The sequence below is a fragment of the Lissotriton helveticus genome, chromosome 5_1 (genome assembly GCF_964261635.1).
Source record: "Lissotriton helveticus chromosome 5_1, aLisHel1.1, whole genome shotgun sequence".
Lineage (NCBI taxonomy): Eukaryota > Metazoa > Chordata > Amphibia > Caudata > Salamandridae > Lissotriton > Lissotriton helveticus.
In genome coordinates, this window is record NC_136065.1 from 1,804,274,245 (window position 1) to 1,804,300,392 (window position 26,148).

At 44.7% G+C, this 26,148-nt stretch overlaps 1 protein-coding gene across 1 annotated transcript in view; it reads left to right on the top strand.

Annotated features, from left to right (window-relative positions):
• PLCD3 (phospholipase C delta 3) overlaps positions 1-26,148 on the top strand; it is a 379,382-nt gene that overhangs the window by 341,055 nt on the left and 12,179 nt on the right. Inside the window, exons 13-14 of the mRNA XM_078645134.1 lie at positions 6,339-6,517; positions 17,484-17,619. Of these exons, the coding sequence (XP_078501260.1) occupies positions 6,339-6,517; positions 17,484-17,619 (315 nt within the window). The remainder of the gene's footprint in view (positions 1-6,338; positions 6,518-17,483; positions 17,620-26,148) is intronic.

The following is a 26,148-nucleotide window of genomic DNA, read 5'->3' on the forward strand; positions in this document are numbered from 1 at the left end:
TGCAATGAAAGAAACAGCTAAATACCAGTCGGGCAGCAAACTATGCTAAGCACAAACTTTTAGCTTGCGTGTTTTTAAGCCACGCCCTAATTACATTGACCACGCCCCCTTGAGAGACCCCCCCAGTTTTTTCATCCCACTTAAAGCCCTGAGTAGGGACCCCACCCCGAGCCCTCCCTCTCTACTGCCATGATTTTACTGAATTAGAATTGGACATTTTTGCTTGGTTTGCTTTAGTACCAAGGAGGCATTCTGCACCAATGTTAGGCAATTCCCTTTTATAGGGACCGTAACTTGTTCTATATTGTCGCAATGTATTAATTAGATTTTTATATTCAATATGCCATTGCAAGTTAATTAACTGTGAATCACCTTTTTACGTTCCTTGAGAGGATTTTGTGGAAAATAACACTCACATTTTAATATTCAGATCTAACTCTACATAAAAATATATGTACGTGGCATTCTGACTTTGATCAACCAATCTGCCTTAATAGAAGCAGCCTTTTTTTAATTAAAGAGTTTTATATAGCACAAACTAGACCCGAAGATATAAGGTATCAGAGCGCTTTACAAGAGCACCAGTTTCGTTCCACAAGGACACATTCATTTTTGTTAGGCACGGGGAGATTAATTCATTTGCCCAGAATTACAGGATGTCGAGCGTCATTGCCGAGACTTGATCCTGATTCGCCAGCTTCGAGGTCGCCGGTCTAGCCGTAAGACTACATCCCCTCGCCAGCCTTTGGTAGAGAGACGCTTGTTAGCTTTTCTCTATGTCATGAATTGTCTTCTTTAGATATAATTTTCTACAGTAAATGTATTATAATCAATTCATGAATCTTAAAGGTGCTTTCATATTCATCGTCAGAGATGTATATATTTGGTTAGCAGGTAATGCGATGAATGTTTAATGTAACGCCACTCTTAAATTGCGAGCTTATCCTCTGAGTTTAAAAAAAATATGTTTAGCTAAAAAAGTGTGCGTACCCCATTGGAACTTGTTGTCCCAGTTGTCCTCGCTATGATGTGAACTCCATTGAGAAAGACATAGAGGGTCTGGTCCGAAGTAATGTTTTCTTTCACTAGCTATATCAACAGAGAGCTAGAAGTATTCACTGGTGGGGAGATGCCGCCCTCTGCTGGGCGTTTAGTGCGTAGCAGAGACATGCCAGCCTGACTGGATCCCCACAGCCTACAGACATCCTTATAATTGGGCAGTGGAAAAAATATTTTCCTCTTGATGTTTTTGTCCAACTTCTAAAACCATACTTCCTAAATGCGTGTTTGTTATGAAAATATGTGTCAACGATGTGGCCCTGTTTGAAATTCCTGTAGATTACAATGTGTTCTAGAGCTGAAGTTATTATTGTAAACAAAGACCGAAAGACTATTTTACAAATGGTTACAGACGATTTTATCTAAAGCTCTATTTATGGATCAGTGCAGAATCTTAAAACGTGAATAAACGGTCAGTATTTTTCTGGGAAAGGAGTCAAGCTTACTCTCAGACCCTAGGTCTGCCCTCTCCCATAATATACTTTTTGTGAAGTCAAATATTTAAAAAACAAAACAAACCAGCTGGGTAAGACCTAAGATAATCTACTGCATATATTTATCAACATTCTATGTGGTCACCATTAAAATTACGACATTACAGATTCAACTTGTCTATTGTTGACTAATTGCGTAGACTTTTGTCAGACAAAGATATACACAACTATAAAAAGAGGGAGTAAATACACATGTATATAACACAACAGAATTTTTATTATAACATAATAAATCAAGCAAAATCAGATAAAATAAAAATGAACAAAAACTCCAATTCATAAAACCTTTTTTGTATCAATTTATATTTAAAAATTACAGATAGTCAGAAAGTAAAACAGATTTTCAAATGTGAATAGCTAAGGTTCCTTCTAAATCTTAAAGCATATAAAGAAAACCTATATTCACAAAAAACATAAAAAGTGGCCAGAAAACTAATTTCTGTTCTCCCATAATATATGCAGCTCACTGTTGAGCCCCACAAATGAACATAAGTTGAATTAAATGTGTCCATACTGCATTAAAATTAGAATTCCCCCGCAAGCCATCACCTCTGCCGACTACACCTTGCTTGGAGACCTCAACTTCCACCTCGACAACCTCCAAGACCCCAACTTCTGACTCTTGGACAAACTCCTCAACATCGGATTCAAACAGATCGTACCAGAAGCCATGCACTCAGCAGGACACACCCTTGACCCCATCTTCACAGCGGGAAACTCCATCACCTTCAGCCATGCCTCCGAAGTCTCATTAACGGACCATCACTGTGTCCACTTTACCTCCAAAACCAACATCACCCGCAAATGCCCACACCGGCTCCAATGCAGAAACTGGAACAAAATCGACAACGACCAGCTCACCGCCTCACCGACCAGTTCCACAACCACGGACAACCCTACCGCCGCCACCTAAACCATGCACAATTGGATCACCGACTATGCAAACACCATTGCCCCCTCAAGAAAACCACCAACTCACATGCCAAGAGAGCCAGCTGGTTCTCTTCCGAACTCCTAGATTCAAGACGAACCGGCAGATGCCTAGAAAAGATATGGAGGAACACCAAAACCACAGCGGACCTTGACAACTTCAAAGCAGCACATCCACCCACCACACGCTCATCAGACACACAAGGAGGAAAACACTTCAGAACAAAATCACTGTCCACGCACACAACAGCAAGAAACTCTTCAGCATCATCAAAGAGTTCGCACAACCCAACTGTGAGACTACTGACATCCTCCCTCCCAGGAACTCTGCAACAGACTCAGCACCTTCTTCCACCACAAAATCAGGACCCTCTGCGACAACCTCAATGATGACACCCACACATGGATCCCACACCCACCACCCAGACACCACACAACCTATACTCAACAGCTGGACCACCCTCTCCATCGATGAAACCCTGAAGACCATGAAGTCAATCCACTCCTGAGCCCCCACAGAACCCTTCCCCCACCACATCTACCGCAGAGCAGTCTACGTCATCGTCCTGAGCTTCGATGAATCATCAACCGCTCCTTCGAGACGCCTCCTTCCCCGACAACTGGAAACACGCCGAGATCAACCCTCTCCTGAAAAAACGCTTGGATGACCCCACCGACCTCAAAAACTTCAGACCGATCTCCTTACTCCCGTATCAGGTGAAAGTCATTGAAAAAGCAGTCAACAACCAGCTTGCCTCCTTCATAGAAGAAAACAACATCCTCAACTCCTCTCAATTCGGTTTCAGGAAAAACCAAAGCACCGCAACCGCCCTCATCGCCACTACAGACGACATCTGCTCCTCCTCGACAGAGGAGAAACCGTGGCCCTCATCCTCCTGGACCTGTCTGCGGCTTTCAACACTGTATCTCACCGCACTCTAGCCCAACGACTGCACAACACAAGAATCCGACACAAGACCCTCAACTGGATCAGCTCATTCCTTTCTGGCAGAACACAAAGGGTCAGACTCCCACCTTTCCTCTCGGACCCCACATCAACCAACTGCGGAGTTCCCTAAGGATCCTCCATTAGCCCCACCCTGTTCAATGTCTTCATGGCCCGCTCGCTCTCATCGTCAGATCCTACAGGCTCAACATGGTACCCTATGCAGACGACACCCTACACATCTTCTCTCTAGCCAACAAACCCCACATCTCCAAACACAACTTCCAAGAAGGAATGGAATCCCTCGCCAGGTGGATGAAGAACAGCTGCGTACAACTCAGACAAAACTGAAGTACTCATCTTAGGCCATCACCAAGATGCATGGAATGACACCTGGTGGCGCCCTGCCCTCGGCAGCCCTCCCTCCCCCTCCGACCACACACGCAACCTCGGAATCATCCTGGACTCCAAACTCAAAATGAACCATCAAATCAACGCCGTCACCTCCACTTGTTTCCACACCCTTTGTCTCCTACAAAAGACCTTCAACTGGATTCCTCTCGAACACTAGAAAACTGTCACTCACATCCTCATCAGTAGCAGACTGGACTACGGAAATGCACTCTACGCCGGGATCAACAAAAACCTCACCCATAAACTCCAGAATGTACAGAACGCCTCCGCCAGACTCCTCAACCTACCTCGCCACTGCCTCATCACCGAACTCCTGCGAACACTACATTGGCTGCCCATCGAAAAGAGAATCACCTTCAAGCTTCTCATCCATGCCCACAAAGCCCTCCACAACACTGGACCGGCCTATTCCAACCACCACCTCTCGGTCCACGCCCCCCAGAGATCCCTTTGCTCAGCCCAGATCTCCCTAGCTACGGTGCCACACATCAAGAAAACCAGAACAGGAGGACAGTCCTTCTCCTTCCTCGCAGCCAAGTCATTGAACACTCTCCCACTCCACCTCCAGCAGACACCAACACTCTCCAAGTTCACAAAGGACATCAAGATCTGGCTCTTTGACAAACCCTATTGAACATCCTGGAGCTACGCACTCCCTTCCCTCCGCCCCCCAGCACCTTGAGACCCTATGGGTGAGTAGTTGCGCTTCACCAACCCTTGATTGATTGAGAAGCAACATATTGGTCATCTTGGATCAATAAAACAATGCTACACAATGCAAAATATAATTCCAAGATGGCTGCTCAGTAAACATAACACTGGGTGGACATCTTGGAATGTTTCTTGCACACACAGTGTACCATTGTTCTACCAAGCAAAGATTGCAAGCCTAACACTTATGAAACTACTGGCCGTCTAGGAATGGTAATATATGAAATGCTATGGACAACATCATTCCAAGACGGCCTTCCGGTTACAAGCAGTAGTTGCATGGGACGTCTTCCACTGTGGCTGAAATGAGTGACAAGCCAGTGGCCCCGTAAAACTGTCTGTGGCGCTGAAAATCCCTCAGAAAGATAAAAGAAATAACACTTAAAAGAGTAGAAAGAAAGAAATGAAAGAGAGCCTGTAAAATGAAGAAATGAAACACTAAAGGTATTACTGAGGCACTCCAATTTTAAGCCAAATGTGCACATGTGAGCAGGAAAAATGCCTTCGTTCAAATGCCAATGGAGCCAAAGGCTGAATGGCTAACCAGTTACCATTAACTACATGCTATCATGCGCGAAGCAGAATATGAATGGTACCCAAGCGAATCAAGGTAGAAAAGAGCTGGCCCTCTATTTATGTATAAGTTGATTGTATTTGTTTTAGAATTTTCTTTTATTACAAAGCCTGTTACACAACTGAACCTGCCAGGTTATTCTAAAAAGACTAACACAATGCATATGTTCTACCCCCACTTTTTCTCAGAGCGGTAACCAACACCAAGCTGCATGTCTACACATTTTAACAGAGTGTAATAGTAATCCACCCTTAAAGACCTGCTGGCTTTAACCTGTGCTTTCCACAGTAAATAAAGCAGACCTGCTGCTATATCTTAATGTTTCATAAAGAGACCAGACCTATGGCCTCTGACGTAACTTTTCCCAAAGAGCCAGTCAGCTTACATGTATTGTGACTTGATTATAAACAACCATCTCAATAGGATACAGTCATAAAATTAAAGAAAAGTACAAAACTTTGTTGGTAACATAATACATAGCCCCTCAGGAGAGGGCCTGCAAGGATTATTACACTGCAAATCATGTATACCCCCTACTCCTAGGGTTTGACAAAGAGGGTAATCAACACAAAAGCCTTTGCCTACAGTGATAATCTGTTACAGTCCGTGAAACAAAATACTTGTATTCAGCTGTTTGCACAATGTAACAAAGATCCACCCTTTAAGGGCTATATGCTGTAAAATTTCTTTTTCACAATAAAAACAGCAGGCCTACTGCCTTGGTCATAAGTATTCATAACAAAAATATCAGGTCTTAAGCCTTAATTATTGGATTGTCACCACAACCGACTCTATTAAGCATAAACCTTCGCACCAGGCGAAAAAGAGTGCAATACAAGCACTCTTTTTCAGTGGAAGCATGCAACTTCTGCTCAATCAAAGGGATTCAACATCTGGGCGAAGCCAAAATGCCCATCTCAGTAGTGCTTCTTAAAGGTCTTTTTCAGTTGATAGCACAGGGTCTGGCAACAACTGCACTGTGAAGCTAGATCTCAAAATATTAAAATGGATTTGGGGCGGTGGCCGGGGAGCATGATAGAGGAATAGAGTACTGAGGGGTTGAAAGTGGGTCAGTAAAGACATTGCCTGCACAACCTTTCTGAAGTATGCACAGTGGGTGCCTTTGTTCCTTGTAAAAAAAGAGATTTACGATATTAGATTTTACCTGGTTATTAAACATGTTTTGCGTAATGTGTTCATCATTTTCTAGTGGCTCTAAATTTCCAAACCCCTGGTTATGAGATGGATCTCAACGACGGCCGCTTCCGCGAGAACGGGATGTGTGGCTATGTTCTGAAACCAAACTTCATGCAAGACCCTGACACCTCCTTTGACCCAGAGTACCCAGGTTGTGGGCTCAAACAGGATGTGAAGACTCTGACAGTCAAGGTGAGAAACTTGGTACAAAGTGGCAGGGTCTGGTGGGTTTCTAGGACTGAATGGTGGGCATAAAAAGGTAATGTCTGTGCATTTTTTACATATAGATTAAATGAAGGGGTTGTTCGAATTATGTACGAACAGTGCTGTTGGAAGTAGTCTGTCGACCGGATAAACAAAAAAGGCTGGAGTTGAATGATTTACTAACATTCCAAAAATACTGAAATGCCTGTGTGGCCTACATAACAGCAATCTAACGTTTAATTTTTATATTGCATGGTTTACTAGCCATGAAATACATCCTTTGTGTCAAACAGGCAAATGCTAAATGTGCACCAGTAGGTGGAATGTCATGTATGTTGCTAGCATGTAGTAAAAATCTATAGGGCAAAATAGTTTCTTAAATCAGATTGACATCAGGGCCTCACTTAGGAGTTTTTGCGCAGGGCTGCACAGCAAGTCACTTTGCTGCGTTGCCTTGCGTCAAAAGGAAAGGGCAGGATGCGCTGTATCCATGATATACAGTGCATTCTTGTCCTTTCCCGCTGTGCTGGTGCCGTTTATGCTGCCTTGCCCCAATGCAGGTACCCTTGCACCATGGTGCAAGGTTGTCTGCTTTGTTGGCATGATTGTTTTTGTGCTGGAATGAGGTACCTTCCTGCACAAAAGCAATCACTAGAGGCCTTTTTCTCATTCTATGACCAAGAGAATTAAAATATTTCTCCTCGTACACCTGTTCTGGGGAAGCGTGAGGTTTTGGCACTGACCCAGATTTATGTGATTCTGTAAATCGGGGAAGCGTCAAAATTCATGAGTGTTGCATGGGATCACACACAGCAACACCCATGGCACACCTCCTTGACATAGAGTAAGGCAACGCAGTGCTGTGCGCTGCCTTGCCTTACTCCCTATCTATGAGGCCATTCAAAGCCACGCAGAGTGGCTTTGCGTTACCTCATAGATACGATTGAGAGGCCTGCGCCACCGGAGCATCAAAAACGTGATGCTCTGATGGTGTAAGCCTCTTGTAGATGAGTCCCCCAGATTTTAGAACAGTCGGTCATTCGACACAAAGTAGGGCAGATGTTAGTTTCATGCACCAAAGATTTTTGTCCGCCAAAAGTTGATAAACGCACAGGGCTAAATACTTGTTCATAAATTAGTGTCAATTCCTGGCTAAGTCATGCAAGGGGGTCTGTAATAGGTGGGTACAGTGGGGAAAAGAGGTCCATCTCCCTTCCCCAGCCAGATCTCACATTAGTAAAGGATGTGTGTTTTCTGTGTTGGTGGCAGCCATCTGTGGCAGGTGGAGATCAGAGGACCCTGGTCTCCAGCGGAAGCCAAGCTCCATATCAACCTATTGAAGCTTCAGGCAATCCGATTGGCACTGAAAGCCTTTTTACCGTCCATCAAGGGAAAGTTAGTTTTGGTGTTCACAGACGATACTGCCGCCATGTGGTACTGCAACAAACAGGTTGGTGTGGGGTCGTGGACTCTCTGTCAAGAGGCCCTGCATCTCTGGACTTGGCTGGAACAACAGGGAATTTCCTTGGTGGTTCAACATCTGGCTGGTTCTCTGAATGCCAGAGCAGACAAACTCAGCCGAAGGTGCCATGCGTATCACGAGTGGCATCTCCATCCGGAGCTGGTACAAGGTCTCTTTTAGAGATGGGGAGAGCCTTGATTAGATCTGTTTGCCTCCAAAGAGAACACGCAATGTCAGCAGTTTTGCGCCTTGGAGTTTCCAATGCAGCACTCGCTTGGCGACGAGTTTCGTCACAAGTGGCGCTCAGGTCTCCTGAGCCGCCCATACCACTCCTACCAGAGTGCTCAAGAAGATCAGGAGCAACAGGGCACAAGTCATTCTTGTGGCTCCGGATTGGGGATGGAGAGTTTGGTTTCCCGAGCTTCTGGCTATGAGCATCAATCCTCTGATCAGCTGGCCCCTTCAGGAGGATCTTCTGTACGCCACCCAAACCTGTCCACTTTCCGCCTCCTTGTTTGGAGATTGAGCTGTGACAGCTGACAACTTTTGACCTTCCTCCTGAAGTCTGCAAAGTTATTCTGACAGTCAGGTGTCCCGCCACAAAATCTGCAGATAAATGAATAAAATTGTATTTGTATAGCGCTTAGCTACCTTGAGGCCTCCTAGCGCTTAAGGAGCGGAGAGACAGAGAGGCAAGTAGTGCTAGTGTGTGGTGCTGAAAAGATGAGTTTTGAGACGTTTTCGGAATGCCAGCAAGTTAGGTTCCCCTCGGAGGGTGGGGGGGAGAGAATTCCTGAGATTGGAGACATTCAGGGAGAAAGAGCGTCCACCCCATCTGGATTTGCGTACTTTCATAGAGGTGGCAAGAAACGCCGAGCTGGAGCGCAGACTCCTAGGGGGTTGATAGGGGTGACCAAGGACCGAAGGATGTCTGGGCCTGATTTCCACATAGCTTTATGGGCCATGCACATGGCCTTAAAATGTATCCTGGCCCGGATAGGAAGCCAGTGAAGGTTACTCAAGACAGGTTTCACTGTTTGTCTCCGGGGTATCTGGAGCAGTAAGCGAGCCGCACAATTCTGGATTACTTGTAGCCTCTGGATTGTGGACTGAGGGGCGCCCAGATACAGTGCGTTCCCGTAGTCCAGACGGGACAGCGTGAGGGCTTGTATCATAATCCTCCATGCCTGGAAAGGGAGCAGGTGAAGGATCTTTCTTAGCATTCTCATTAGGCCAAAACAGGTAGCAGAGAGCTTAGTGGCTTGGTGATTAAAACAAAGGGAACTGTCCAGCCACACGCCTAGGCTCTTAATCTGTTGCTTTGGGGTGGGCCTGGGGCAAAGATAGGTCGGCCAGGTAAGTGTCGGGGAGGGAGATGAAGATTTGCCCAGAAATATCAATTCGGTCTTGTCCCCATTTAGCTTGAGATGGGATAGGTCCATCCATTCGGCTACCGCCTCTAGGCAAGAACCAAAGGCGCCTAATGACCCCTCCGGGTGGTTGAGTGCCACCACCAGTTGGGTATAATCTGCGTAGGTAATGATCTTTATGACGAATGGAAGGACCATTTCTGCCAATATAGGTGTTAAAAAGCGTGGGGCTCAGGGATGAGCCCTGGGGGACCCCACAGCTAAGAGGCCACCGGTTTGATGAGGCAGTTCCCTCAAAGACTTGAAAGAACTGATCCTTTAGGAAGGATTGAAACCAGGTAAGTGCCATATTTATCACTCCCGTGTTTTTTAGCCACTGAAGCAGGATATTATGATCAACAGTGTCGAAGGCTGCACTGAGATCTAAAAGAATGATAGCTGTTGAGCTGCTCTGGTCCAGAAGTCTCCTTGCCTCCTTCATTACCGCCATAAAGGCTGTCTCGGTCCCTAGTTGTGGACGGAATCCTGTCTGGGTGACATGAAGCAGGTTGTTGGATTTCAAATGCTGTACTAAAGTGGAGTTTATATGTCTCTCCAGCAACTTGCTCAGCCAAGAAATATTGTACAGAATGGTTTATTAACCCCCTTATCTGCCTCTCTGTGAGATATTCTCCTGTTTATTCTTTCCTTGGCCCAGCAGGACTCTGCTTTGGACACTATAAAGGGCTACCTTTCAGCCCCCTCTCCTTTTCTTCAGAGGCTCGATCAGCCTTCACTTTTAAGTTTCCTTTGCTGCAGAGATTTTTAAAGGGGTTAACAGACTTGTTTCACCCTTCTTCTTTTCTTATGCCACAGTGGGCCATTCTTTTGCTCCTTACTTTCTTGATGTGCGCACTGTTTGAGCCGCTGCACAACTGCCCTCTACGACTGCCCACTATTAAAATAGACTTTCTGGTGGCAATTACCTCTGCCAGGAGGATGAGCAAGCTACAGGCACAACTTCTTACCTGACAGTCTTTCCAGACAAAATGCTACTAAGAATAAGGGCATCTTTTCTGCCCAAGGTTGCAACTCCCTCCCATCTGGGACAGTCCGTTACTCTGCCCACTTTCTATGCATCTCCGCACCCTTGTAAAGAAGAGGAGCGTCTCAACTGTCTAGACCCAAAAAGAGTATTATTGTTCTACCGTGATCGCACTACAGAGTTCTGGGCAGATGACCAACTCTTTATAGGGGACATGGGAGCAAAGAAGGGACGTGCTGTTCAAAAAAGGACCATTTCGCGTTGGGTTATCCTTTGTATAAAAATGTGTTACTCCTTGGCATAGAAGCAGCCTCCTGAAGGCTTTAAGGCCCATTACACCAGGGCGAAGGCACCCACCACAGCCAGCATGAGTTCCAATTGCTGATATGTCAAGCGTCCACGTGGGCATCTCTGCACACGTTTGCTAGACACTATTGCCTAGACTCTCAGGTTCACAGAGAGGGCCTGTTTTGCCACTCTGTTCTGCAGGATTTTCTGGTCTCAAACTTTTCTGCAGTCCCACCTCCGGGAAAGTATTGCTTGGGTATCTGTCCAAAGGTAAGGAATCTGCGGCTAGATGTCTCTATCAGATGGACAAGTTACTCACCTTCGGTAACACCTTATCCGGTAGAGACCTGATCTAGCCGCAGATTCCTTATCGACCCACATATCCTCCTCGCACTGCGGAAATATTTTTTGTGTCAGGGCTGTTCCCCATCAGGGCCATAGCTGTCTGTTTTTAACACACCATGGTCAGTCACTTCATGGCTCCTCGCTTCTGGCTTGGAAAGTTGTGAAAAGTACTGACATCAGTGCACCAGAGTGGCAGTTATATTGACTGCTCAGCCATCTTGACGACGAATAAGACGACGACGTCACGTGGAGTCGACCGGTGCCACCTACCGGCGCACAGGGGTACTGCTAAGAAAAATCTTCTGGATCCAGCCTGAATCCTGGAAGTTCAAAAGTAAGGAATCTGCAGCTAAATTATATCTCGACCAGCTAAGGGGATACAGAAGGTAAGTAACTTGTCCATTATGACCACAAAACCTAAATAAAAAAGAGCTTCATTTCAGATTAGACTCCACAGTACATGTTATAATTCCTCAGATATCACACTCCCCTGGCCTATCTAAAACTACCCTCAAATGCCATGAACACTGAGCACAGAGAGCCAAGGCTGAAACCTTAATCAGTGATAAATACTGTGATATGAGTCTGGGCTCCATTAAACGTACCTACTCTTTTGTTGTATTTTTACCCTTCTAGGCATTTGGCAATAGTAAGTTTTCTTCACACAAGATTTTTATCTTCTTAGAGGTTATTTCAGGTTACCATAATCAGGAATATGAGCTACACTTTACTTTATATGAACAATCTAAAGGTCATAATCCTACCCCTGGCTATCAAGCTTCATGTTTGCACTGCATTGTTTGAAATCCTTAAGGCCATAAAGGCTTTTACCAGGGCAGAGAACATTAAAACTGACACTGTGGCTACCGTTTTTTTTTACTAATGCACCTTCTTCACTCCACCCTCCCCTAAAAATCCCACTCATCCCTTGGGGTATGAAACCAAAAGGTAAAATGCTAGCATAGATCAGTTTGACTATAAGCCAGAACAAAGGTACTTCCACTCAAAGAGCAAAATACTGTCTAGAACCAAACTCAAAGAGCTTTATACAGTCCATGATATGGCCTCCCACTATCAGACAGCCTCCCAATGCAGTCCAGCTACATCAAAGTAATCACACACCACCTAACTCTCCACATGAGGATACTAGAGACGAGAGGTATGATTGATTGCCGCAAACCTTATTGCACCCACTCACTAATGACCAAAGCTCAAATCTCTTATTCATTTAAAAAAATGAACTGATTACATCAAACCCAGTTTTATAAGATGAAAAGTCTGTAAAGTGCACACCATCTCTATCCCACAAGCACTTTTCTCAGAAGGGCCTCTCTTCTACTTCCCCATACCTCACACCCAACACACCTCTCCAGAATAGCACAACACAGACAATCAACCCAGATGCTTCAGAGTATTCCTACACATACCCAAATATTCTGTGATCCCAGGTCCTGCAACACATACTATTATCACAATTTACAGTGCTCAATCTCCAGGCCTAACCAGAAGGATGATTATGCCCAACTAGCCTCAGAAGAAGAATTAGCTTTGAAACAAGTGACCAGCCTCCTACAAATCCCATCAAAAGTAACCTCCAGAAATGTAGGTCTGCTGTCTCTAATGCATCCCCTTAGTGACCCTTATCTAGGACTTTGACCCTGATGCACTTGCAGCCACCAAAGCTCGACTCTGCTCATCCTCAGTGCCACTAGGATACAACATATTCCACCGTAATAGAACAGAATACAAACTGGTGTGGGCTTTCCTTTATTCAAAAGGAGTACCTTGATGCAAACTGAATACCTCACACTACTTCTCTTTGCTGTGCATCACTGTGGAGTTTTAAGAAACACCTAGACATTTGAGACTAACCATCTTCTGCCACAAACCCGACTGCTCAAATAGTTTTATTGATGATTTTCTTGACTCTAGTACGGATAAACCCACCACGACTTGAGATTTTGTGTACTTTCACAGTGTGACCTGGAAGGCCTTAAGGCACTGGTAAATGATTTGTAGTCTTCCGGTCAATTATTAAACAATCTTTTCAATTTACAAAGTTTTACATATGGTAAAAAGAAACCGAATATCACTTAGAAGTCTCATATATAAATACAGAATATTCTAAGAGAACTATGATATATACTTGTAAATGTATCTAACATACTTCACAAAATCCTACCTTCCTAAAAATAAAGGGTTGATATTAAGAACTTAATAAACGTATTTCTCAAAATGTGTTTGGTATTAGATTCCCAAAATTATCTGTGTTTTATATACTTGTTACAGTGATCACAACCCCATAGAGTCCGGATTCATAATTCCCCTGGGAGAAGTAAGAGGAAGAAACCCAGGCTTGACTGGACTGAGCACTAAAGAAAAGCGACGTAAAATTAGATGGCGCTGTGTTATTTAAGACCCTAGTTAGTGCGAACTTTGGCGAGCTTATGGACCCACTGCTTATGAACGACCCTTTTCCTGAAGATGTCTTGGTGGCCTTTGGGTCTCTTAATAATTCAGCTAACCAGATCATGAAGAGTCTTTCCGCCTCATGGAAGCACGGAAAACTGTGTGGTTTGATCATGGCTGTGGATTAGCAAACAAGCAACTTAGAGAGGCTCTTAAACCCAGGCCAAAAATCCAAACAGATGTTACCCGGGCTAGAGCAAACTACAAGTTGGCCTTAATGCTTAGGAAGCAAATCTTAAAGGAAGAAGCATGGATAAGACTAATGAATGCCTGCGCCAAGGGCGACTCCAGGGGTTTTTGGGAGATAGTTGAGGGCAAGATCTTGCTGCTAGACGTCCCCGAGGGCATAGGTATTAATATTTCCCCAGAGCAGTAGTTAAATCATTTCTCTGCTATCTACTCAGTGGATCCTAGTAGGCCCATCAAATGTGGTGTGGATACAATTAGGTTCCCTCTTGCCATGAGATTTGGGATGGAGGAGGCATGGGAGGCTACTAAGATCAGTCCCGCTAACAAGGCTCCTGGCTCCGTTGGAGTCCCTATGGACCTATATAAATCAATTATCTCATACTGGGCCCCGTTACTGACTAACACTCTTAATGCAGCTAGAAGTTTTCCTAAAGAGTGGAAATCTGCCACAATCATGCTGGTCTTTTTTTAAAAAGCTAGAACCACTGGACCCTAGCTGCTATAGGCCTTTCTGCCTGCTAAATTCATTCATAAAGGTGGCTGGAAGACTTATCTTGGGGAGGATTGAGTCCAGACTAATAATATCTCGAGTCCTGTCGAATATGGCTTTAGGGCGGGCAAGGGAACAATGTCTCAATTTAGAGCTGTTGATCAGGAAATATGTGGTGGTTAAGACTAGGACTATCCATTTAGCAGCTGTGGATTCAAGCAGTGCTTTTGACCGAGTTATTAGGTCAAAGATGTGGTCTTTATTAGCTGATATGCGGTTGGCTTAGACACTGTTGGGTTTTTACGCGCTATGCATTCGGATATAGCTGCTACTGTTGGGTATGGCCAGGATGGGGAGTGTAAAGACCCCCTTAATCTCCTGAGAGGAGTTAGACAATGTTGCATATTGGCACCCCTCTGATTCTTATTGTACATCAATGGGCTGAATCAGTTTAGATCTCCAATGGAAAGAAAATGCCCAGGGTTAACTCTGTTTTTGTCCGGTCTCTGCTATACGCAGATGATGCGGTTCTGTTATCCCTCACAGCAGATGGTCTCAGGGGGCTGGTGGATTAGTTTGTAAATTTTATAAATGATTTTGATCTGGACACTAATATCCCTAAACCCATTTAATGATCTGTGGGAAGAAGACCTCTAAACTTAGGTCTTTAACTATAAAGGGCAAAGCTATTTCGCCTGTTAGTTCTTTTCCATACCTGGGTATTACTTTCAACCAAAATCGCAATTGGAGCCCAGTCTGGCAATTAGATATCAACGGTTTAATCAGGCTTGTGGCACCCTTTTTAAGATGTCTGCATTTATTGGAAATAAACATATAGTTCCTCTGTTCCAAATTAAAGGAAGCAATGCCTGCCAGTACTCACCTATGGCACAGCCATCTGGGACTATCAGAATTGTACAAAATTACAGAGGGAAGAGAATCGGTTTTGTCGAAAATTGCTCGGGGTCGCTCCAACTAGCCCAAGCTCTTTTATCTATGACAAACTGGATCTGCGGTTTGTCTGGAAGAATTGATAAAACTAGCCCCACTTCTCTTATGGATCTCTGTCTGGTGAGGGGACCACACAGCTTTCAACAGGGAAGTAATACAGGATTGTCTTAACTGTGATTTGGGATATAAAATACTATGGTTGGCTTATAGTAGAGATTTGGCCATTAAATTGGAGCATTCTGATTGGTATTTTAGTCCATTGTTAAAGCTGGCAGGAAAGGGATGAAAGAGAAGTTTTTTAACTTAGTCAAGGAAGTGAGGGAAACCAGGGCCCTGGAGAAACCGATCATAAGAGCTTGTAAGATAAAATCCAATCCTAGTTTTGAGTCTTATCTTACCCTGTTTAAAAATCCGTGGGACAGATCTTTGCTTACAAGGTTTTGGTTGGGCTCAATACGGTGCAGATTATGTTTTCCCCTGGACAGTATGATTGTAATTCTATTTTAATCAGCCTACGTGATGTCATTGCTCTGCAGACCTTGGATCATATGGTGTTATTCTGTTGATGTACCACTACACGCCCAAGAATTATTTGCTCCCCATTCTCAGATCCAGGGGTTTCTATCAGTTCAGGCCAGCTCTTCTCCATTTACAGATGCTGGCTGGCCCAGCTATTACAGCTGCAGTTGTGTTATTCTTAAAAAGTGCTTTATATTTAAATGCTACTATTCACATGTCAATATCCAAATAAATGCACTAAAAGTAGGACGTTCTTTTATTCTGGGTTTTAGATTTTGTTTTAAGATATTTTTATCTATTGTATATTTATATATGGCTTTTTTGTTTTATGATGTGTGCTATATTGTCAGTGTTTTTCTAATTGTACTTTGATGATTATTGATTAAGAATCAATTAAATAATTATGAATTGATTGAAGAACTTAATAAATGTATATCTCAAAATGTGTTTGGTATTAGATTCCTAAAATTCCCTTTTCAGGTATTATTTGAACTGGAATGATAAATGTATTTCTGATTAATCGAATTGGCAGCAGAGGGTAGGGTTTACTCAGTGGTTATGTGGGACATCAGTGTGGCTGTGGATGCCTAAGAAACCTTTGGGGGAGATTTACAAAAAATTCACCCAGCGCAGGCCCCCGTGAGGCTGCACTGCGTTGCGCAACCGGGAGGGAGCAGTAGAGCTGCATATCTTCAAAGATATGACTCTCTCCTCCCCTTTCTCTTGCACCGGCGCTGATTACAGCTGCTGTGCGCCACGCATACACCTTAGCACCAAAGAGCTAGGGTGTCTGCATTAGTCTAGCATAGGTTTTGTACATGAAGGGTACCCTTCCTGTACAAAATACAATGCCCAGACACAATGCAAAGTTTTTCCCACTTTGTATGCGTGCAAAGTAAGAAAAGGACTGAGAAATGAAAGCTTTCTGTGTTCCTACTTGAAATAGGGCGCAGTTTTCTCATGCTAAACCCAATCTACTTTATTTAGTAAATTGGGTTTAGTGTGAGAAACCTTGGGTAGGTGCATAGGAACGCACATGCTCCACCCTTGGTACACCCCTATGGCACGAAGTAATGCGAAGCAGCGCTATGCGCTGCTTCGTATTACTTTTCCGTTATTTCCAGCGCTAAACAAGCTTAGCGCTGGAAAGTAAATAAGGAAAAAAAGATTCTGCGCCGATTTGCGTCATTATTGTGACTCAAACTCGGCACAAAATCTTAGTTAATCTCCCCCTTTGAGTGCATGTGGTGTTTGTTATAAGTGGTCCACCAATTGTGTGTAAGCAAGGCTACGGTGCGAATATTTAATGCATGCATGTATGTTATAAATGGTGAAGTCTGCTACAAAGCACTAGAGCTTTGTGGGCTGCACAGCAGGGACTGGCAGGTAGGAAGGGTCTCTTGGAAACCCCTTGTGCCCATCCTGCAGGGGACGTTTAATAGAGGGACAGGATGTTGCTTGGAGAGATGTGTATTTGGTTCCTTTCAGAAGGCGGGGGCAAAAGAAGCAAGTCAGAACTGAGTTTGTGGTAGCATTCCAGATCCTGAGTGTGTACTGGTGGAAGGCCCAGCATCTTGTCTGCTCCTTTCTGCACCTTGTTGTGGTTTCAAGCCTGGTGTTTCCTGTTGCTGATTGTTTTCCAGCATTTGAGATGCACTGGCACAGGAGGACACCTTCCTGCTCCAGCCATATTCAGATGGGCTCCTGGTGGCAGATATCTGAATACATCCTAAGGGCATTGACTATTCCTGGGGCCCCCGTGGCATTCGTACACTATAAGATTAGAATTTGGTTTCTTGAATGACAGCATCCTTGTTCAAAGTAACCCTCCACTCTTCTCCGCTCAGGTGATCACAGCACAGCAGCTTCCCAAAATTAACAAAGAGAAAAACAACTCTATTGTGGACCCTCTGGTTCGAGTGGAGGTCTACGGGGTGCCGCTGGACAACAGCAAGAAAGAAACGGAATATATCCTCAACAATGGTGAGCAGCACACTGTTGGATCTCAATAGGCCTCTTTAAGCACATCTTGTCTCATGGTATGGTATGCACATAGACAATGGCGTCATTGCACTAAAGGCCTTCCTTCATTAGATCTCGTTCCGAAACTTTCCAGAGTAGCAAAAGTGTCTGAAGTCGGTATTACAGCACATTTCCACCATTTCTGCAGTGTTAAGTGGTGTAGCGATATAAGTTCCACTTACGACTATCAAAATGCTGGTGGTAAAATGTGAAAATGAGTGCGGGAATGACACAATATCCTGCCACTGCAGGTTATTAAACATTTATGTGCACTGAGAGTCTAAATCCATATTTGATACAGTTTGGGTACTTTATGACCGATTTGGGGTAGTACACCTTGATTTGGACTGGGACTCCACATGAGCCCATACCTCTTTAAGATTAACTCCCAACCCCTCTGAGTCTGGTGTTACTCCGTTTCCTGTTCTAAGCTCTGTCTCACTGACCAGGTGCCAGCATATGCGTGTTCTATCTTAGTGGGTCATCTATCTAGCTGTATTTCAACATTTAGTACCAAGTTACCAGAGACTTAGCCTCCAGGCGCCAGTAATACATTCAGGGGCATATTTATTAAGGGTGAGCGTAGTGGGGCTAAGCGAAGCTACGTGAAGTGGGGAGGACGCTACGCCCACCCACACACTTCGCTTAGCCCTACTACGCGCCACCCGCCTCCCTCCCGCCCTCTTCTACATGCCTCTTTTATTTAAAATACAGTTAAAGTAAATTAAAAGTAGCACTTACCTTATATGCAGCGTCCCGGGGCTCTCTCCTCTGCTGACGCGCCGAGTTCTTCCAGCCAAATGCGCATGTGCAGGCCCCCGCACATTTCTTGCAAGAATGCACGGACGCCCGCGCATCCGCATTTGTCTGGAAGAACTCGGCGCGTCTGCAGAAGAGGGAGCCCCGGGACACCGCATATAAGGTAAGTGCTTTTAATTTACTTTAATTGTATTTTAAATTAAATGAGGCATGTAGAAGAGGGCGGGAGGGAGGCGGGTGGCGGGCAACTTCGCTCCGTCCACGGAGTGTGTGTAGTGTTGCCTACTATGCCTACTTTGCAAAGTGCGAAGTAGGCAGCACAACGTACACTCCGTGGACGGAGCATAGCACTGCGCCCAGGGTTAATATTTATGAGCCCCTTGTACCGCCAGAGCGTCACTTTTTGAGACGCTTCACCGGAGCAAAGTACAAAATCAGATGTATGAGGTCATGCAAAGCTACTTTGTGTGGCTTTGAATGGCCTCATAGATATGGAGTATGGCAAGGCAGTGCAAATCGCTGTGTTGCCTTACTCTAGGGAGGTGTTCCATGGGAGTTAAGGTGGGTGATCCCACTCAACACCCATGGATTTTGAAGCTTCCCTTGTATTACGAAACTGTGTAAACCTGGGGATGCACCAGAACCTTAGGCCTCCCCAGGGAAGGTGCAACAAGGAGAAATAACTTTATTTCTCATTGTTTTTTCCTCTATGTGTGCTGCATTCAACAGGACACATTGAAAGAGGAAAAAGCCTCCTGGATTGTTTTTGTGCATGAAGATGCCCTTTCCTGTGCAAAAACAATGTTGCCGACAACACGGACAACCTTGCACCATAGTACAAGGGTGCCTGCATTGGCGCTAGGCTGCCGAAACAGTGCCAGTGCAAGGGGAAAGGACAGGAACGTACCATATTGGATAAATGGAGTGCGTTCCTGCCCTTTCCATTTGACGTAGGGCAGAGCAGCAAGTTGGCTTCCTACTCTGCCCCACACTAAAACTCCTTACATGAGGCCCTCAATGTTTTTAATTCTCACGGAGTTCCCAGTCTAAATATTCTGTGCTGAAAGATCGCCACTCCTTAATTTTTTTCCTCCAATTTGCATCAGTGGTTTCCCTGTCTTTCCATGTTCTCATACTGAGTTCTAAGCCTATATATGCTGTGCAATAAACGGATCCTATTGCCCACAAGAAAAGGATGAACTGCAGAAGTCTCTGGACCATGCTCAAAAAGAGAATCAACACGTGCTATGCCCCACCAATGGGAGGCACGGCCTCCGGTACAACTACTTTCCACTGTACATCATCCTATGCCAGGCATGAGTGCAGCTCCACACCACAGCCTCCCGAGAAGTGCATCTCACTGCTCCTCACACACAACAACAAATCTCCCACAGAGGACACACTCATGACCCACACCCTTCTAACCAGACACAACCGATGGTACAGCGCATGCGTCAAATCCCTCCTCTTCACGTCAATGTGGCAACCAATATAAACATAAGAGCACTCTGGTCGTCAGGCACCCCAAAATACTTCCAACATTGGCTATACTTCAATTCAACATTCTTCCAGTCAAACACTGTGTACTGTAGAGTGCGCTACTTATCCGCTAGTGCGCTTAAGCACTGCGACAAGAGAATAATGAGCACGTCTCAATTAAAAGCATGTTCCCTTACTTTTTGTGGGGGTTCTATGACGTCAGAAGGGTCTCCTTCGCTAGCATTAGTAGATAGTAATAAGCTTATGTCTTCCCATTACAACTCTCTCTGGCCTCTTCATGCCTACCTAAATGGCACCAATATCCAAATTCCTGAATGTCTTAGAATCCGGTTGCTGATAACTCCAGTAACGTGCCAACACATTAAGCTGAAAAAGTCACCCAACTGAAGTGTAAGCACTGGGAGTTAGGGGTTCACGAGGTGCTGCAGTACCCCCAAAATAACTTTGCAAGGGTTCAAAAGCAGAAAGTTCGAAAAAGAGGCCTTTCGATTTTTTTAATCTTGTAGCTTTTGCTGTGCTTTCAAAGACAGAGGTCAAATTCAGGCAAGGTCTTCCGACAAATCGCTAAGTATGTGTGTTTTTAGAGAGACTGGTGTTTACTTTTCCCTTCTCTTACTCCAAAGCGCATGCATTTTGCAAATAATTGACAATCCTCCTGGGGTAAAGATTGTGTGAAAGAAGGGTGCAATATGTCAAATATTCTCCAACCCACAACAAAGTTGAAATACTTGTAAATGCATTTCAACAAGGTTTCAAAATATACCAGGAGCAGTTAAACAACAAATAAGGTATTTTGTACTTTTCTGTTTCTGTAGTGTGATGGAAACACGAACCAAAACATTTTCATTGTGTGATAAATACACACAAACCTCCATGAAAATGTATGCTCAGTTTATATTCCCTGTAATATTAATTCTGTAATACATGATGGTCTGTTCTTCATTATTATTTTTTTCTTGCGTTTTATAGTGTACTTTCCAACAGCTGTATACTAATGCTATTAATCCCTTAAAATAGGTTCTCTCTTGGTGTTTATTATCTAGCTTATTTCTCTTCTTTCTCTTTCTTTTCATTTCTCTGGTTTTTTCAAGGGATTTTTTACTTTTCTTCCTTTTTTCTCCCACTTTTGGTTTACATATGGTTTGGAATACTAATTTTGGTATATTACAAAACTGTATGCGATGATAGCCTGTAACTTTGGCACGAATGTTCAGTTTATACATTTTTCCTAACGTGTCATTTTTTGGTCATTTTTCTTTATTGTGAAAAATTCAATAAAGTATTTGAAATAAAAAAAGATATATGGCTAGAAAACAAATTGCCACAAAGTATATAGTTTGTGCGCCACATAAGTTTAGCAGTGAAGCTGCGGCCACATTGCAAAATGTAATGCCCATTTCAAGAGGATATTTCAATGTTAAATGTGCTTTCTGTTCATGTCAGTTTCGTAGGTCTGGGACATTGTGCTTGAAATGCAGCGCTGGACGCGTACACCGCCTTTTTCCTGCTGAATGGACGTGGCTCATTTGCCACACTTGTCCTCTGTGCAGCGCCATGATTTTTCACAAACCATGTGACTTAGGTAACTCTAATGGCAGCACCTCCCCAAATCTGAAAACGGTTCCAGCACCGCTGACCTGCGGCAGGGGCGATAGAGGCAGGAGTTATTCGGCGTGAGTGGAACCTACAATCTGGACACCGTAGTTAGCTGCCTGCAGGCACCGCCTATGTCCACAAGATGGCACCAGATGATAGCAAATGGTGCAGAAACGGCCATAGGGTACATACAGCTTCCTAATGGAAAATCCTTGCAGTGCATAGTAGAGTAGTTTGTTCGGGCTGCGAACACATTCTTCAACTAACAAATTAGCAATCTACAACGCGCAGTCCCCGAGAGAAAGGTACACCCGGTAAAGCAGCAACTGTGAGCAGAGAAACCCACAGTAGGAAGGACACCCCTGTATTGTCCTGCTGGACACGTCTAGTGTTCCATCTCTGTTGCACCCCACACTGCACACCCACCCATCACAGGCGTCACCGGTCAGATGACCCTGCTAATAAAAGGGGCTGGGCACACGTGACCTGGGCCAATTACCAGTACACTAAGCATGCCTCTGTGTGCATTATTTATGTAACATGAGGGTCTGTGGCCCACAACACTCCAACCACTTCCCATGAAATATCAGCGACTAGAAACCATAATGTTGTGCGGTTCACGATACCACAAGGGTCAGCGTTGGCAACCAACTCCCAAGGTGTGCTCCGTCTTGGATGCCAGGCCTGGGAGCATACACTAGTCAGAGAAGTGGCTGAAAGAGAAAGCTTTCAAGAAGAACTGTCTGCAACGTCAGAGGCACAACCAGGCCTCGGCGTGAAGAGAGTTGGCCTAACGGCTAGGGCGCTCGACCTCGGATCTGGGTTCGAGTCTCGGTAACGACGCCAAAAAAACCTCCTGTGATTCTGGGCAAATCACTTAATCTCCCCGTGCCTAAAAAATAAAAAAATGAATGCGTGTCCTAATGTAACGTAACTGGTGCTATGTAAAGCGCTCTGATACCTGATTCAGTTTGGGTCTAGTTCGCGCTATATAAAACTCTGCAAAAAAAAAAAGAACCTCAAGCCCTTACCAGCCTCTGGACAAGAGGGAGAGGGGATTGAGCATCTGAAGTGTACTGCTGGCACACCAATGCTGTCCTCTGTTTTAAATCGTTGAGAAGCTTGGTGGAGCCAGGCCCAGTGTAAAGCTCTAAATTAGTACCCCCTCCCCCAGCCCAATCCCCCTTACCATAACAGGACGACGAGGCAACTCCTCTGAGGTGCGACACAGGTCGTCAAGGGGAAGCAGAAGGGTCTCGCCGCTTCCTCTAATGACGCCAATAGCCTTGACCACACTGGTGCCTTTACCGCCGTTACCAGCTTATGCCCTCACCACCTGTACAACGTATATGTCTTTACCGTTCATACCTTTACAGCGTTAATTCTTTGTAAAGGCATATACGTGTAAACAAAAATGTGTGGTACAGGCTCTGTGTGGTAACAGTCACGTTGTAATGGCTGTTTCCCACGGCTAAGCCTTCCCGGGTCCTGCGGATGACTGGGTTAGAACTGGTTAAGGCTGAAAGGCAGTAAAACTGGGGCTGCTGCCTTTTCATGAAGCATCTCTTGGGCCTATTGCTTTCTGAAAATTTGATTGATTTGATTTTTGGTTTTGTATAGCGCTCGATTGCCCGGAGGCGCCTTGGTGCTGCTGCTGTCTTGAACGGTGCTAAAGGTACATTGTTGCTGCCGATCACTAGCGTGTGAAGATCCATGTTTTTTATTAACTTCCTGAAGGCCAGGAAGTCTGGGCATTTTCTTATATCCACCAGTAGGCTGGTCCAGAGTGTAGCTGCCTTCAGTAGAACGCTCCTACCACCCCAGGTAGCACGCTTTACTCTAGGAGGGGTTAACAGCCTTGCGTCTGACGAACTGATCTTTCTGCCTGGGGAATACCAAGCAAGTTTTGCACGAAAGTAGCTTGGTCCTAAGTAATGCAGTGCTTTAAAGGTTATGCATAAGGTCTTTAACACTAGTTGTTTTGCTATAGGTAGCCAATGCAGATTGATTAGTGCTTGTGCTGCCAACTTATGTTTGGGAATTTCTGAAATAAGTCGCGCTGATGCATTTTGCAGTGTTTGAAGTTTTTATAACAACTTTTTCCGGATGCCGATAAATAGAGCATTTCCAAAGTCCAACTTGGCCAGAATCAGTGATGTGACAACTGTTTTTTGAAGATCAATCGGAATGCATAGACATCTTTATTCATTTTCGAGTGTAAAAAACAGAAGACGCAAATGCTTTTACCCGATGGTCAAAGTGGAGTTTATCATCGAAAATAACTCCCAAGTTCCTTCCTTTCTGTACTGACGTTGGTAAGGGTCCCATATTCAGAGGCCACCAAATTGGCGACCAAAGGGATCTATTATTTCTGAATAATAGGACTTCTGTTTTACCAGCGTTTAATTTTAGACAATTTGTTTTTAAACAATAATCAATTTGGGCCACATAGGAGCTGAATTTATGACCCACTTCTTCCTGTACTTTGGAAATTGACACCACAATTTGGGTGTCATCGGCGTAGGACGCTACTGAGAAGCCTAAGGACTTTCAGTTTGACTAAGGGGGCGACATACAAGTTAAAGAAGGTGGGCCTCAATGAAGAGCCCTGCCTAATCCCACATGGCAAGCTGAATTGTTTTGACGTGAAATTGCCCATGGTTTGTTTTGTCAGTTAGAAAGTCTTTAACCCCTTCACTGCCGGGGCTATTCCGCCGCAGTGCTAAGGGGGCGGGGCGGCCGCATGCTTGTGACGGAACCGCTCCGTCACCAGCCGCGGTTGAGCTGTGCTCATGACGGAGCGGTTCCGTCACGGCCCCGCCCGCTCAATGAAACGCTCAGCGCAGGCGCAGAATCCGCGCCGCGCAGGCGCGCCGAGCGGGCCGTGACGGAACCGCTCCGTCATCAGCACAGCACGACCGCAGCTGATGACGGAGTGGTTCCGTCACCAGCAGGGGAGGGGTTAAGTAGAGTCAGAGCTACGCCTCTTATTCCCAACTACATTAGTCGGTTGATCAAAATGGTGTGGTTGACCTTGTCAAAGGCCGCCGAGAGATAAGAGTAGGATCAGGACGGCTTGACCACTACAGTCCATGATCCACCTAAGTTCTTCTGAGGCGGCAAGCAAAGCTGCTTCTGTGCTGTGAGCCTTTCTAAAACCTTATTGGGAGGGGTCCGGCAAATTGTTGCTGTCAATACAAGCCATCAGTTCGTTATTTAGAGCTTTTTCCAGTAGTTTGGCCGGGAAAGGGAGTTTCGAAATGGGCCTATAACTACTCGGTACCTTGGGGGTCAAGATTGCTTTTTTTTTCAATAGCGGCAGGATAGATGCTACCTTCTGTTCGGAAGGTATATGTCCTCTACTGATCACTTTGTTCATAATTTTCGAAAACCCAGGGGGCTAGGTGTACAATTTTTGGGGAGCAAGGGTCTAGAGGGGACGCCAATTTGTATGACATTATAAGATTCATTACCTGCTCTTTGTTAGGGGAAGAGAACCTATCCAAAATTGTGGGGGAGTTGTTCGTTGGGGGCATAGATTCTTCGCTGGGATTGAAGGTGAAAGAATCGAAGACCTCTGTGACTTTACTTTGAACGAAACTAGCGAGGATATCACAGAAAATCTTATCTGCTGTGCCATCAGTTTTTGTGATCATTTTGGATAATTTTGTTATTGTGCTAAACAGTTCTTTAGCTGAATTCTCTGCTGGGAGAATTTCTTCTATGAATTACTTGGTTTCTCTTTTTGTGTTTGACAATGTCTCTTTTATAGGTCTCTCTATCTAGAGTATCACACTTGGACCTCCATGTTCACTCTAGTTTCCTGCATATTCGTTTCTGAGCCCTCAGAGAACTAGGGTTCCGAAGGAGTACTGCCACAATTTTTCAGCACTTTTTCGGTTGCTAAGATATCAATGGCCTTTTTTACTCAAGTGGTGTATCTTTGTGTGGCTGATTCAACATCAACAGCTCCATTTATTGTGGGAAGCGTGTCTGGCAGGGTCTGTTCGAGCTTGTCTGTATTTATTTTGCCCTATGTCTGAACTTTTGGGACCCTGAAGATATTACCGTAGCTGCTTTTTGTGGTTTGTAATGGGCCGATGGAGAAAAATAGAACCTTACAGTCTGACCATAAGGGGGGAAGAGTATTTGTTACTGCCAGGTAAGAATTGTTTGTGAAAATCCGTCGAGTGTGTAACCGGCTGTGTGAGTGGGGCCCTCAATTCTTTGGTCCAGTCCCAGGGTCTCCATGAGCTCTAACAGTTAGATGGTATCTTTGTCCTTTCTGTTATTTAGGTGGAAATTAAAGTCGCCCAGTACCAGGTAATCCGAGCAAGTGACACTGTGCTCTATCAGGGTGCTTAGGTAGGAAAGAAATATCTCCCTTGGCCCCGGGGGTGGGGCGGGGGGAGGGGGTGATACAGTAATGTTCAATTTAATGAGTAATTTTTGGTTAATTCAATTTAAAAGGAGATATTTTCACAATTAGCGGCATTCGTGCCTGGGGTGTACTTTATAGTCATTGAATCTCTAATGTTGATGGCTAATCGCCCACCTCTTTTTAGCTTCCAGTCAACGTGCACCATTTTATAACCTGAGGGAATGTCTTCAATCGGGTCTGGGTCTGAAGCTTCA